The sequence below is a fragment of the Phodopus roborovskii genome, unplaced genomic scaffold (assembly GCF_943737965.1).
Source record: "Phodopus roborovskii unplaced genomic scaffold, PHOROB, whole genome shotgun sequence".
In the NCBI taxonomy this organism is placed as follows: Eukaryota; Metazoa; Chordata; class Mammalia; order Rodentia; family Cricetidae; genus Phodopus; species Phodopus roborovskii.
In genome coordinates, this window is record NW_026126540.1 from 14,974,502 (window position 1) to 14,989,415 (window position 14,914).

Genomic DNA, 14,914 nt, shown 5'->3' on the forward strand with positions numbered 1-14,914 from the left:
ATTAGCAATTTTACTTATGACATCTTAAAATTATTCACATGGTCATGCTTTTATAACTAGATTATACAAAAAAACTACAGAGGATAAGCCTATACACCATTAAAAGAAGTTTATAACTATAGAGGATATTTTAATTTAAAAATATTCAATGAATCAAATCAAAGTGAATTGCATATGGTAATTTCACAAATAACATTTTTAATGCATTACATTATGACTTGGCCATACAAACCACCAACAAGAACAAAAGTACTCCAAATAATGTAAAATACTTTCATGGTCATATGTTTACATTACATTAGTTATTAGTAGCTCCAATTTTAGCTGAGACAGAAATAACAGTTACACTGTGACACTGTTAGAGAACGGGATCTTAGAAGACAAGGAGTAGGGGTTGTTTTCAGGTGAACAAGGTAAAGTCAGTCAGCTCCCAATGCCTAGATATTTATTTATCAAGAAGAGAAGGTGAACTCTAAAATTTAAATAAAAGTCACTATTTACTAAATAATTGTTTTGTAACATATCCAAATACATTCAAATAAATTTTAAAAAAAAACAAGTCCCTAAAACAGTTGTCTATTACTTGAAATGTAGAAGCGTCTTAATAAAACAAACAAGCTAAGTCCTTCAATGACTACAATTTTTCCAGTTCAAGTTAATGTTAGCAGTTCCTCTTGAAGTGTGACAGTGATGTGGAACCACATGTCACCACTCCATTTAGGTTGAAAATATGTGAAACTCTTCTTAAGGCTTACGTTTAATGCTGTCCATGTCAACAAATAAAAGGCATGAAAATAGATTTAGATCTTAAGGTGGATTAAATAGTTTATTTTATTCAAAATATTTAATTAATACATCTATCATTTATTTGTTTGTATTTTGTCAGATGCCAGAATATAATATGTATTTATACTAACCCATATTTCTTTCTTCTTAAAAAAAAAGCTTACTGTTCTATTACCTGGCATTTTGACACCACAAACACTTAAAAATAAGCTGATTTTATAAATGTATTATTTTTATTTTATTTCTCAGTGAGCCTGTATGATTGTCACTGGTCTACCTCTCTTTAACACATTAAACAGGATGGATGACATACAATCTTGCTTAATCTGTGATAATACTATTGAAAATTATTTAAGAATAAAATGGCTTTCTTTGAAAGTTACCAGAAAGGGAATGCAAGATACTACATACATTAGAATGGGTCACCATAACAGGAGTCAGCGTGCACATCATGTTTTTATGAGGGTTATCTGAAGTATTTGCATTTACAGAATTACAGTAGCTGAAGAGCACATTATGTAGATTACATACTATGCTTTTTTAAATTGATTCCTAAACCACTATGCTCAATATACATACATCTATCTATTTATCTATCTCATATTGGAGCAGAGACATTACAGGATCATGCTGCCATTCAAAAGTAAGGTGCTGTATTTTATTATAATTAAGTGGCATCCAGAATGCAATATATTGCTATGAAAATGCAAATTTTTCACAGATCAGCAATTATGAATTGCATTGGTCACAATGAAATGGTATTCTATTTCATACAAATGGAAATGGTTTATCATAAATATATAGACCAATATATGACATTGAAGAACAAGAAACAGAAAGGAAATAGTGCTCTTGCATAGAGGTCAATGCGCTTGGCTGCTGTTGGAATGACAGGCTTGGCAGGCGGAGGCTTCTTGTTGTTCTTAGCCTGTGATTTCCCAAGTCCATTGTTGACTTCAATAGGTTTTCCATAACAGTCATAATTGGATAATTCAAAATCTCTTGGTAAGCTTCCAACAATGCTGAAGTCATTGGATCTCAGATCAGACTTGGAAGTACAAACTTTTTTGCATCTGGTCTCACCAACCTAAGCATAAAAGTGAAAGATGATGTAATAATTTTTTCCATTTAAAAATTTTTCATTCCACTTTATGTTCCAACCACAGTTATCCCACTCTGCAGCTCCAGACAAGCTAAGTAACAAGGAAGACCCTAAGAGGGTCATGTGGATCATCCAGGAAGGGAAAGTAGATGAGATCTAAGGGGCAAATTGGAGGTGGGGTGATGGCAAGGGGGATAGAAGGGCAGATGACAACAGGAGGGAATGAGATGGCCTAGACTGGGAATGATGCAATGAAGAGCAATGAAAGAGATATCTTAATAGAGAGAGCCACTATGGGCTTAGGGAGAAACCTGGTGTTAAGGTAACTACCAAGAATCCACAAGAAGGACAACAGTAGAGAGGATGCCCAAACTGGCCTACCCCTGTAATCAGATTGATGAATACCCCAAACTATCATCATAAAGCCCTCATCCAGTAATAAAATTTTTACAGTTATAAGTACCACATCTCTTCAAAAAGATATTTTACAATTAAAAAGAATAAAAGTCAACTGGGCGATGGTGCCTTATGCCTTTAGTCCTAGCACATGGGAGGCAGAGGCAGGTGGATCTCTGTGAGTCCAGCCTAGTCTAGTAAGTGAGTTCTAGGCCAACCTACAAAGCTACAGGAGACCCTGTCTCTACAAACAAACAAACAACAACAACAACAAAAAGTCAACTGATTAATCTACCAGATCAATTAAACATTAAACATTTCAGAAATCACTAAACAATTCAGAAAGCTCTGACAGTTTGCCCAAATAACAAGGCTCATACTATTGAATTAACTTTTTACATATATTATACTTAGAAATAAAGCATGAGTCAAGACTAATTCAGGTTACAATTAAGATTGTAAGACTTCCCACAATTTAAATACTAAAAAATAAAAAAATCTTTCTTTGGTCCAATATGGGGTGTTAATTCAGAACCTTTGTCTTTACTTTCCTGTTTCTAAACAGAATTGCTGATTAATCAATGGTGGAGGCTTTTGTCCTGAGTTATTGTCAGCCTCTGAATCATAGCCACAGTAAGTTCGGATGACTTTAATATCTAATCTCATCAGTAAAGAAAATAGAACTTCAATATCATAACAATTGCATAAAAAAAGGATTCCCAGAAGCTGCTGCTTTTCCCACACTTAATTCATTAAAAACTCTCTGCAACATTCTGCATGGCTCCCATGTTCATGACAAATGTGCTCTAGAAGAGGCATTCATGATGACACAATTGGAGAAGGAGTATGACTAGGTTCCCTCTTATGAAGACTCCTCAAATTTCCTTCAATAAGTCATGACTCATACACTAGTTGGGAGGGTGTCTTTTTGTTTCATTAATCAGATCTTTTACGAACATTGTTTGTTGCTTGAACACATAATTAACTAAAATACATATATAACAAGACAAAAACTTTTATAATAAAATGTCATCTGCGGCAGTTACAATTTCATAAGTAAGGAAATGAACCACCTAAGTAGGATTGCAATCCTACTTAACACATTCCTAATTCAGCTGTTTGAAACCAAAATTTATTTTTCTATTGTTTCTTTCCAAAATCCCTATTTACTCGCATTGCACATACTGTCACTTCTGCAAAGTGATGATAACAGAAATGAGGCAGTATAAAGATAAAGCTGACAGAAACAGCAATAAATCCTGTTGATAAAACTGCAGTGATTGGAGAGGGAGCTAGGAGAAAGAGAAGGGGAGGAGAGGAAAGCATGTGGAACTAGGAAGATTGAGTCAGGGGAGGAATACACAAGAGGAGAGAGAGAGAGAGAGAGAGAGAGAGAGAGAGAGAGAGAGAGAGAGGGAGAGAGGGAGAGAGGGAGAGAGGGAGAGAGGGAGAGAGAGAGATGCCATAAAAGAGGGAGCCATGATAGGTTTGAAGAGAAAACTGACTCTAGAGAAATGTCCAGAGAAATGGCTACAAACCTACAAGGATGACCCCAACTAACAATCTGATCAACAGTAAAAAAGCTACCTTAAATGCCTTTCCCTGATAATGAGACTGATGACTAACTTATTTACCATCATAGAGCCCTCATCTAGTAGCTAATGGAAACAGAAGCAGACACCCAGAGCTAAACATTGAGCCGAACTAGAATTAAAATGTAGAGAGGCAGGAGTGATAAGAAAATGGGGACAAGACCAGGCTATAGAAACCCACAAAGACAGCTGATATGAACAAGGAGAAGCTAATGGGCTCCCAGACTGATAGCTGGGAACCCGCATTAGGCCGACTCAAACTCCCTGAACATGGGTCTCAGAAGGCTGGGGAAGTCTAAGAGACCTCTGACAGTGGAACCAGGATGTATCCCTGGTGCACAAAAGGACATTGGGAGCACATTCCCCATGAAGGGAGACTCCCTTAACCTAGAGGCAGGAGGGAGTGCCTAGTCCCTACTCCAAATGATTTGACAGGTTTTGGTGATCCCTCCTAGAAGGCATCACCCTCCCTGTGGCGGGGTGGGGGGGCTGGCCGGTGGGCATGATAGGGAATGAGAGAGAGGGAGGCAGAAGGAACTGGGATTGATATGTAAAACAATAAAAATAAATAAATATAAATTAAAAATGTAGAAAAAGAAAGTATAAATTTAATTCCATTAAAAATACTGTAATATTTTAAAATTCACACTCTTAAGATTTTGTTTGTGCTTCATTGAAAGCAAATAATTTTGTATAAATTTCTAGAACCTATAATAAGATATCATCAACTAATGATAAAAAAAAGATATTTAGAGGAAACAATTTGGACAGATTTTATTAAATCAAAATCAATGCAATTTTTAAAGGTACAACTTTTCCATAAAGAAATGGCTCCCATGATCTGTCATCAGACTGTATTCATTAAATTATTGAAAATTGTGAGCATGAGGTTTGTTTTGTCCTTTATTCATAAAACCATTGTGTATGACAAGTGCTAAGTGTTAAGAAATCGATTGTAGCAATAGAGTATATGCAGCTGTTCAATGAGTGAAAAGAAAAACATATAAATGAACAGATACATTAGTTACCAAAATATTGAAACTTACAAAGACAGCACAATCTTTTTGTATTTATGGACAGGAGCCTAAAGCCAGATATGTAGATGAAAGCATAATTTTGCATAAATACTTTCATACAGAAATCTGGACTATAGTTTTTTTGTGATTTTAGTTATACTTTTCCTGCCAAGCACACTATTATTTTTGAAATTAACCTTTAGGTTATTATAATTCAAATTTTATAATGTTTCTATTGCTAGACTAAAAATTAGTGACATATCACCTGATTGAAATTACTTGGAAATTTGTTGTGCTTTGAAAAGCAAAATTCATTGAAACCAGTGGACTGTGAATCTACAGCCATGATTACACGAATATTTTTTCATAGATGTACTGAGCTCAAAAGGTAAGAGTTAATGTTTTTCTATTTTCATTTTATTCCATGTGTTAATATGTACCAAATTTCTGAACTTACCATGTTATAAATTATTGTAAACTTGATGAGAATATTAATAGTAACTTACATTGGACCACATTGAATTGACAAAGCAATGACAATGGAATGGCATAATGTTCAACATAGACAGAGGGATGACAATGGCAAGAGGTTTAACACTGACAGAAAGCTGACAACTGAAAGGCAGCTGCAGGTTCAGAATGCTATGTGACTATTTTCCCACATTGTAGGATGCCCAGTGCTCCTGTTTGTATTTCTGGAAGAGAGAAATAAATACATGCTGTAGGAGCAAAGGAGCTTTTAGTCTTCCTGATGAAAATCTCCTTATGGAAATCTCTGGGTGTGATAGCATATCCTACACTCTCCTAACTATGCTCAGTGCCAGGAGCTTTCCCAGACATTGATGGCCATGGCAGCAAAGACTAAGGTAAAATGCTGGGAAAAGGAACTGCAATTTCTCTGAAAAAAAGAAAAAAGTTTTCTTGGTGTATAACAAAAGTAAGGTATGGCATCCTAAACCTATAAAGACAGCTCTCAGCAGGCTAATGTCAGAGACACACTGGGAAATGTAGACCAAAGGGGAACAAATAAAAAGTGAAGAAAGAGAAGGAAAGTAAAACAGTAGTGCATTGATGTATATCTTTAATAATTTCAGTCAGGTGAGGTGCAGGAAAAGGAAAAGCAGAGACTCTGATGGTTTGAAAAACACAATGAATTTCTGCTTCCAGGAAGAGAGCAGACTTCTTTTTCTTTTCCTCCCACACAGTTCCATGAAAACCCTGGGTTTTATATTCACAAGACTTTAAGAGAATCAACATCAGGAGGCATAGAAAGGAATAGTACCTTCAATTATATTCTACAGTTGACCAGAACTAGAGAGTGCACATGGATTATGGACTGACAGCTCGAGAACCTGCAGGGAATGGAACTAGACCCTCTGAATGTGTATGACAGGTATATGACTTGATCTGTTGGTGGGAGGCTGGCAATGGCACCGGGACCTATCCCAGGGGTGTGATCTGGCTTTTCTCAGCCCACTTCCTATGGTGGGATGCTTTGATCAGCTTTGATACAGGAGGGAGGGGCTTGGTCTTGCCTCAACTTGGTATGCCATACTTTGTTGACTTGCCAAGGAAGGACTTACCAGCTATGAGGACTGAATAGGAGATGAGAAAGGAGGGAAGAGTTTGGCAAGAGATGGAGGGAGAACTGGGGTTGATATGTAAAATGAAAAATAATTTTTTTAATTAAAAAGTAGGAATTAGTAGTGGTCTGGAAAGGATCACTATTTAAAGAAGGAAGTGCTAATAGGGGAGGAGGAAGGACAAAGAAGGAAGAAGGGAGGAGCAGGAGGAGCAAAAGAGGAAAAGGAGGAACACTATCTTGATGAGGACCACTGCAAAGTTCCAGGGCAGGGGCTAGACCCTGAGCCTCTAAACCCAAGGAGTCACACTATAAGGAAATCTTTCATGTTCTTTTGCCTTACATTTTCTGATTTGGAGTTAAAGATGATGGTATCTATAAATACTAACAGAAAAATACAAAAAGCCTCCAAAGGAGCTTGCTCTTTCTAAACAAATGACAAAGAAGGGACAACCCAATAATGCATACATAATATGGCTTTTATAAATTGTATCTGGAAAGGAATCAAAAAATCATAATTCTGCTATCCAAGTGAATGTTGAAGAACTGTTTAGGACAAGTGTGGATTTGTGAATACAAGTAAATAGAGGGATGAAAAGGAACCTATTGTTTTCTTATATCACACAGCCAGTAAGATGATGTCACCTTTGGATCATAATAAGTTGTATCTTCATACTATAATATCTAAAGCAGCCATTAAAGTCATAATATAATACTTAGAGACATTATAAAAGGATACACATATAATATAGAAAGTTCAAGATGAAATTCTATAACATTTCAAGTATCCCATGTGAATATAAGAAGCAGAAAACACAACAAAAATCATAACATGAACTAAAAATAAAAGAATACATAGATCTACACAGGCATCAAAGCATCAACAATTATAAAAATATTACATCTTGGGCTGGACCGGTGGTGGCACATGCTTTTATTACCAATACTTGGAGGCAGACGTAGGCAGATCTCTGTGAGTTCAAGGCCAACCTGGGCTGCAGAGTGAGTTCCAGGATGGACTCCAAAACTATACAGAGAAACTCTGGAAACTATATATATATGTGTGTGTGTGTGTGTGTGTGTGTGTGTGTGTGTGTGTGTGTGTATGTATGTATGTATTGTGTGTGTATATGTGTGAATATATATAAACATATATATGTATATATATATATATTCTCAATATAACCAATTAAAACATGAGATTGGTGAAGTAAAATCTGTACAACAATTATGCCATCTATAAGAAACTTGCTTCATGTATGTAATAGACGTGATTGATAGAGAAGAGGAAGTTATAGCAAAGGATACTTAAGTCACAAAACTACATTAATGAAGCACTTCTTCAGGAGCAGTAATACAGTATAAAAAGGTCACGTGGCATAAATAAGCTTCTCTCAATGTGGAGGCTATAGATAGGCAGAAGGTTGGGGCTTCAAGCTTGAAAATTAATGTACTGATTGAAAAATACAAAAAAAAAGGCAAAACAAAAAGTCATATATTCAATTAGAAAAAATAGTTTACTTTTCTGCCCCCAAATTCCAAGTGTAGCATGTTTTCTAGAATTCAAGGGAGGGCAATGGGGGTGAACACATAGAGTACCATGGGGCCAGAATGTGAGCAGAGTAGGCACAGTGTTCACAGCTGTGAGATGGCAAGATTTATTGGTCTCCTGTAGAGTCTATAGCCTTTTGCTCCACATAAATGGTCTCCTGGCTGACTTCTAAAGAGTGAGCAGCAAGCAGAACTCCTTGGCCAAGTATACAGTTAATTCGTCAATCAGGCAGTTGCTCTGGGGATGAGTCTTCAGCCCATGATATATGACAAGGCAGGGCTAAGGGGAGAAAGCCTTACTAGCCATGATGACTAGGCTAGACAGACCCTTAACAGTGTATAGAGCCTGGCTGTGGTGACACTTAGGAGGCAGAGGCAGGTGGATATCTGTGAGTTTCAGACCAGGCTGGTCTACAAGAGCTAGTTCCAGGACAGCCTCCAAAGCCACAGAGAAACCCTGTCTGCAAAAACAAACAACAAGAACAACAACAAAACATTGTATAGAGATTCCCTGAGGGCCAGCCATCTAGCCTGTAGGAGAGTTGCTGACCAATTATGGGAAGCTGCCTAATTCAGTAGGAAAATGAGAGTGACAGCATTGCTCTTCAAGTCTCAGAGCTGGGCCCGTGTAACCCCTGTGTAATTCCATTAGCTTCTTACTAAAGATTAATAAATGAGAATCAACAGGGAACCATACATTCTGGATGAGGTGATAAGCATCAAAATAAAGCTGAGATTTTAAACTCATTGGAAAGTTTTCAAAATTTTAAGATAATAAAATTTTCCAGGTAGTCTTTGACATGTTTTATGTGTTTTCCCAAAAGTACTTCCAAAAAAATGCATGTCAAACTCAGTTCCTTTCCATCTACAGAAAATAAACGGCAGTCTCATCACTCCTTTCACCTAGTATCTCCTTCGTGGCACACGAGAATGGCCGACCCACTTCCATTGTCCACTCCAGTCTTACCTGCAGAGTGCTGATATGGACAGGAGTTCCCGTGCCATTCACAGTATTCTTCTTTACTGCATTTCCACCTTTCCCATCTGCTTGTTCAGCCTTGGCAATTCTGGCTTTTTCAGCTTCAACCCTTTTGGGATTGTTCAACATCACCTGAACAACAGCATACTCCACCAGAGAAGCAAACCCAAAGAGCAGACAGGCAATGAGCCACACATCCAGTGCCTTTACATAAGACACTTTGGGAAGCTCTGCAGCAAGGGTGGTACACTCTGAGGCCAAACTGAGCACCGAGAAGATGCCTAGCAACGGAAAGAGAATAAGATGGGTTTATATCTGTGACATACTTTACAACCACTGGCCTTTCACTAAAATTACTCTCTGATGACTGTCAACAGACAACAAACAATTCTTATGTGCCTTCCACAAGCAATCCTTAGGTGACTTTAATGATCGAAGACTGGAAGAAATATATGGTACTATGTGAAGTGTAATTGTGGTTGGAAAATATATGTAAATGAGCTTCATTTTTACGTAAATTTAAACCAAGGTCTGGAAGCACAAAGTAGATCTGATTTGAGGATCAATGATGTCAAGAAACATTCAACAGTGACTGAGGGAATGACAAAGCTTTATAATTAGACTAGTTGTTTATTTTCTCAACTTTTTTTAAAGAGATATTTTACTTGTAGGAGGAGTTTTCATCCATGAACATGACTAGAGCACATAAATTTTGATAAGCTTTTTGTTTGTTGTTTGGTTACTTTTGTTGTTATTGTTGTGTTAACAATATGATATCTAAAAGAGAATGTAAAGTACAGAACATTTCTATTCATTTCAGAAAGAAAAATCTCAGAAAAGTAATACTAAAGAAATTCTATAGGCAATACAAAATTTAGATGGAAAACCAGCATTATATATAAACTTACATGTAATCAGTATAAGGTAGTTAAGTTTATGTAACATATAACAACTTAAGTAATCATAGAACACAAAAGATGAATTGTTGCAATTATAGGTGTCTTTCTCATCTCCTCCTCCTTCCTCTTTTCCTACCTCTCTTTCTATCATCAGGAGGGACATGGTAAATATGATTTACTGGCATAGACACATTATACCCTATGACTAAAGAAACCATCAAAATGTCCACAGACAGATGCTGTCAGCCAAGACACTGAGCCTCAGCCTCATTGGACACGTGTGTCCTCTTATTGGTTGTATTTTGATTTACATTTTAATTTTTTTATTAGATCCTCACCACATTTTGAAATAATGATTTGATTGGTATCTAACTTACTATTAAAGGGAAAATATTTATCAGTTATACATTTTGCAGTCAGCATGTGTCTCAAGGTTCTTAATCTTTAAGTAGAATATTAACACAAAAGTCTAGAATACTATCAATCATTGGCCGAAATGACTGTCAGTTGTCCCCATCAGCTATCTCTTAACCGCTCTCCTTGCTTCTACCTTTCCCTCATCAGTCAGTCCCCAATAAATCAGGCAATGGTTAAAGTTATAACTAATCAAAATTGGAGTCTGATCATCAGAAGGTTTCAAGGTACTTCCTGTCTGACTTGTATAAAACCATTAATAACATAGTACACTAAGAGGTGTCCAGGGGTCCAGACCTCACTCTTACTAATGATCAAGACTCAAGTCTATGTTTTACTCTTTCCTAGATAAGACTAGGACTTGCTTTTATTTCTTTACTTTCTTTCTTTAGACATAATTTTCGCTTCTTAAAGCTATTTTCTGACAGGCATGTTGTTCTCCCTCATATCATTGTCCTATGTATTATAAGTCATACTTATTGGTGTCAGCTTCTTTGCAAAGAAATATAAATACATTAAAGCTAAGATGTCTTAATCTCTCATATTAACAATCTCTATTCATTTTTATGACTACCTTGCCATATTCTTGATTAGTACCCAAAACAGTTACTACAAAACAAAATATATGCTGAATGAACTTAAATACCCAAAAGTATCTTGTCAGCTATATAACAATATATAGACAGTATAGTTAGTAATTGTAGTGCATATATGTAATACTATACATAAAATGCAACACTAATATTGATACTAATATAACATTAAATGTAATAAATATATTATACACATTGTAATATTACATATATGCATGCATATATAACCTTTAGATTTTATGTACACATTTATATAGGTGTTTGAAAGAAAGAACATGCACAGGCATGCATATATGTGTGTGTGTGTATGTATATTTTATTCATTCCCTTCAACAATTTCAGAAAGAGATACACACAAAAGCTTTTTGAAGGAAAAACAGAACCCAAAAGTAGCAGGCTATCATTTGCTGGGAGGCCACATATACCACAATTTTTCCACTGGTGAGATTCAGAAAGCACAGAAAATGACAAATTCCCAAATATGCCTATTGAAACTCTGATGGCACAAATGTTTACACTTTGACATTTCCCTGCTTTCTCTACAGAAAGAGTTCTTGCTTATTTTCTCATGAAATACTGTCTCATGAAGGGGAGGCAGAGCTTATTGGGGATGGAACCCAGGACTTCATATGTACATGAGTGTTCTTTACCACTGAGCTTTATCGCTACCTGAAGCAAATACTTACGAATCATTAAACACATACATATTTAAAACGACTGGCTAATGGTGTTTCTTTGCACCAGTCTTAAAATTATTAAGTTACAGAATATGAGCAGTAAAAGGAAAGAGAATGGTACTATGTATTTTTTTAAGAATAGATCATATTATGACACTCACATGCCATTTAAAGATGAAATCATGTATCATTAAATGACCTTGTTATTATGTGAACATCAGAGTGTACCCACACAAATCTGTATGGGAACACCTCCAATACAGGTAGGTTGTGTGGTACCCACTATCATGCATGGAGCCATTACTGATGAAATATCAAGTAAGTAATGCAGATTTCATCTCCTCTGAGCCTGAGATGCATATTATTTACAATAATTTCCACCAAAGTGATTATTTGTTTTGAACTTTGGCATTACTGAAGATTTTATATTTTAGTGGTACATTAATACATCCTGCAAAATTCTCAGAATAGGAAAAGAAAAACTTAATTACCAACTGCATAAGCACTGAGAAAATACAGAACAGTGTGTGTCAAATACTGAAGAAAGCCTCCCTCAAAATAACAGCCATCTCTTCTAATTCCCTGCTTCAAAGAAGTTTGTAATGCACTTAGCACATAAGGGCATAGTTTAGTTTTCCTTTCTTGAAATGACCATAAGTGCTTCCAATTCAGAGTTTTACTTTGAAATATTTGTATATGTTTTATAGATGTCTTAAAAATAGGACCCAAGTCCAAAAAATATTCATTAATATTTCATATACACGTACACCATAAACACAAAGCCTTTACACATTTTTAATACACGGTGTCTTTATTGTGCTTGCCCAGGAAGTAAAAGTGTGTAATTTTCTATTTGTTGCACTTGGAATATTTGGAGCCTCACCTTTTCAGGATAGGATACTCAACCAGACCCCACTGTCATGGTGGCAGAGAAGCAGGGACACTTACCCAGGGGCACCCTGGCAGCACTAGCATCAGGGTTGATCCAGAAGGAGAGCCAGGAGAGGACCACAATCAGCAGGGTTGGTGCATAAACACCCATCATGTAGAACCCAACCTGTCTTCTCAGGGTGAAGATGACCTCCACACAAGTGTAGTAGCCTGCCAAAGCCAGAGAAGCGACAGGTGTAAGGAAGGGTCATACCCACACAAAATCAGAAGTCAGAAGGACCTGCAACGCACAGGGCACTTCTCCTCCTGGCAGTTTCACAAAGTCAACATTGCAAAGTGTTTTCCTTTAGTTGGTGACATTTTATAAAGAGTATGGGACATGCTTTCCCTGACCTCTACCACCACACCATGATACTAAAGAGCAGAGCTCATGTGTTGCTCTGTGGAAGGTCTAGGCATTAAATCTGTGTAAGAGTCTGAAACTCTTCAATTCCATGCCCTCCCCTCTGCAGTGGTGGTAGCATATAAGATTAAACAGCGAGACCATGAGCCCTGAATCAAAGCAGCAGGTTGATTCTAAGGAGAAATGCTCTTGGACTGAGTCTTGTCCTCCTAACTTTCATCCATGTGAAGGATATCTGCTGGAGATTGGATGCAAGTCTCCAAGAACTTACAAGCATAGTTAACCTGAAAACTTTAGGCAAGCATTCATGTAAGCAGCAGGAAGAGAAAGGACAAAAACTTGCAGTGACTGAAAAAGTACTGTGAAGTGGGAAGACAGGACATGATTCTTCACGCCCTTCCCTCCACAGCCCATGGTTCACAAACTTCCACCCAGGGAAAGGACTTTCAGTTCCTCCTGCTGGGACAAATGCAGAAACTGCTCTAGAATATCATTCTATAACTTCAAACACCAGCTAGTTCCAAAATTTACTAATGAGTACTGGCATCCTGGCATTATATCTTTTGTTGTCTTGAGAGGAAAAGAGAAGGGAAGATTGAGATAGACATATATATATAGATATAGATATACAGACAGACAGACACAGGCAAAAGGAATTTTCTGACAATACTCTATTTGAAAAGAAGACATACTTCCAAGTGGGGGATTGTTTTTGAAATAATTTGGTCCTTTTAGTTAATTTATATATAATGCTTATTTCTTAATAGGTTTAATTGTTTTCAGTTAGTCACTTTATATAACCCAGGCTAACCTCAAACTTGTGATCCTTTTGCTTGACTGTTCTGGAATTACAAGCAGGCATCTCCAATAAAAACACATTATTTAGATAAAAACTGGCATTTACCATTTAATAAATGTAAGATTATGTATAAATACCAAAGATTAAGGATCTTCAGTTATTTTTAGTTGGCACTGTGCATAATTATTTTAAAGTGTTGACATAAACACACAAACAAACAATCCATAAGTAAAATAATTATAGATAGAAGGATAAGGTTATGTCACTGCCTTATAGTTACAAAGTAATATTTAATTAGTTACCCTAACTGGGAAAAGCAAACATATTTTACACACTAGTGTAATCTTCCTATCTATTTGGCAGGATTTTCATACAGTAAAATGTCTTAAATTTTTATTTAAAAAGGATATTCACAATCATTTTAAGTTACATGAGAAAGATCTGCTCATATTATGAGTTATACCCAATGCTGTCTCAGGGACATTGGAAAGGTGATAACATCAATATGGAACAAGAGCAATTAGTGGTGAGGCATGGGAGCAAATGCTAACTAATGCATCAGAAACAAGATGTTCAGCTTGCTAATTTTAGTTTCATTAAATAAAAGCAATATAGTATATATTATTCACAGATTTTATAAGATGAGGGAAAAATAAAAAGCACCCATTTGAAGTCCCTCTCTGATAACAAAAACATATGCATGACATATACATGTAGCCAACAATCATTTTCAGTATTTCAAAAGTATAACCTTTCATAAACAGGCTCACAGTGCTTCCTAAAATACAGTTTGCAAAGTACCTTGCTTTGAAATAGTGTCACTTATGCAGGTAATTCATTCACCTACTGCATATGAAATGAAGAACAATGCATATGTTCCTCTAAGCAAATTATATACGTGAATCTTCTCCAGTCACTATGTAGGTACACATACTATATTAGTATCTATACTATATATAGTAGTGTATAGTTACTATAAAGTAGTATAATTTAATATGAAAATTTATAAGCATATTTCCACCATGTACTTTCATAAAGGCACTCACTAGGGGACTTCATGAGCTGTCTGTGCATCTAGCAATAAAATGCATATTGGATATTACATTGATTTGCTTCATAAACTTTTATAAGAAACATTTCTTCATCTTTTTTGATCTTCCTCTAGTCTGTTATGTTTATGAGAGGCAGGTGGGCAGTTAATTGATATTAATGTGCATTGAGAAATTTCAATTTA

The 14,914-nt window shown here is 36.1% G+C and overlaps 1 protein-coding gene across 1 annotated transcript in view; it reads right to left on the reverse strand.

The window, feature by feature from the left end:
- Window positions 1-1,367: 1,367 nt before the first annotated feature.
- Glrb (glycine receptor beta) overlaps window positions 1,368-14,914 on the reverse strand; it is an 85,373-nt gene continuing 71,826 nt past the window's right edge. Inside the window, exons 8-10 of the mRNA XM_051199203.1 lie at window positions 12,536-12,688; window positions 8,993-9,285; window positions 1,368-1,873 (exon numbers count right to left, since the gene is read on the reverse strand). Of these exons, the coding sequence (XP_051055160.1) occupies window positions 1,577-1,873; window positions 8,993-9,285; window positions 12,536-12,688 (743 nt within the window). The 3' untranslated portion in view covers window positions 1,368-1,576. The remainder of the gene's footprint in view (window positions 1,874-8,992; window positions 9,286-12,535; window positions 12,689-14,914) is intronic.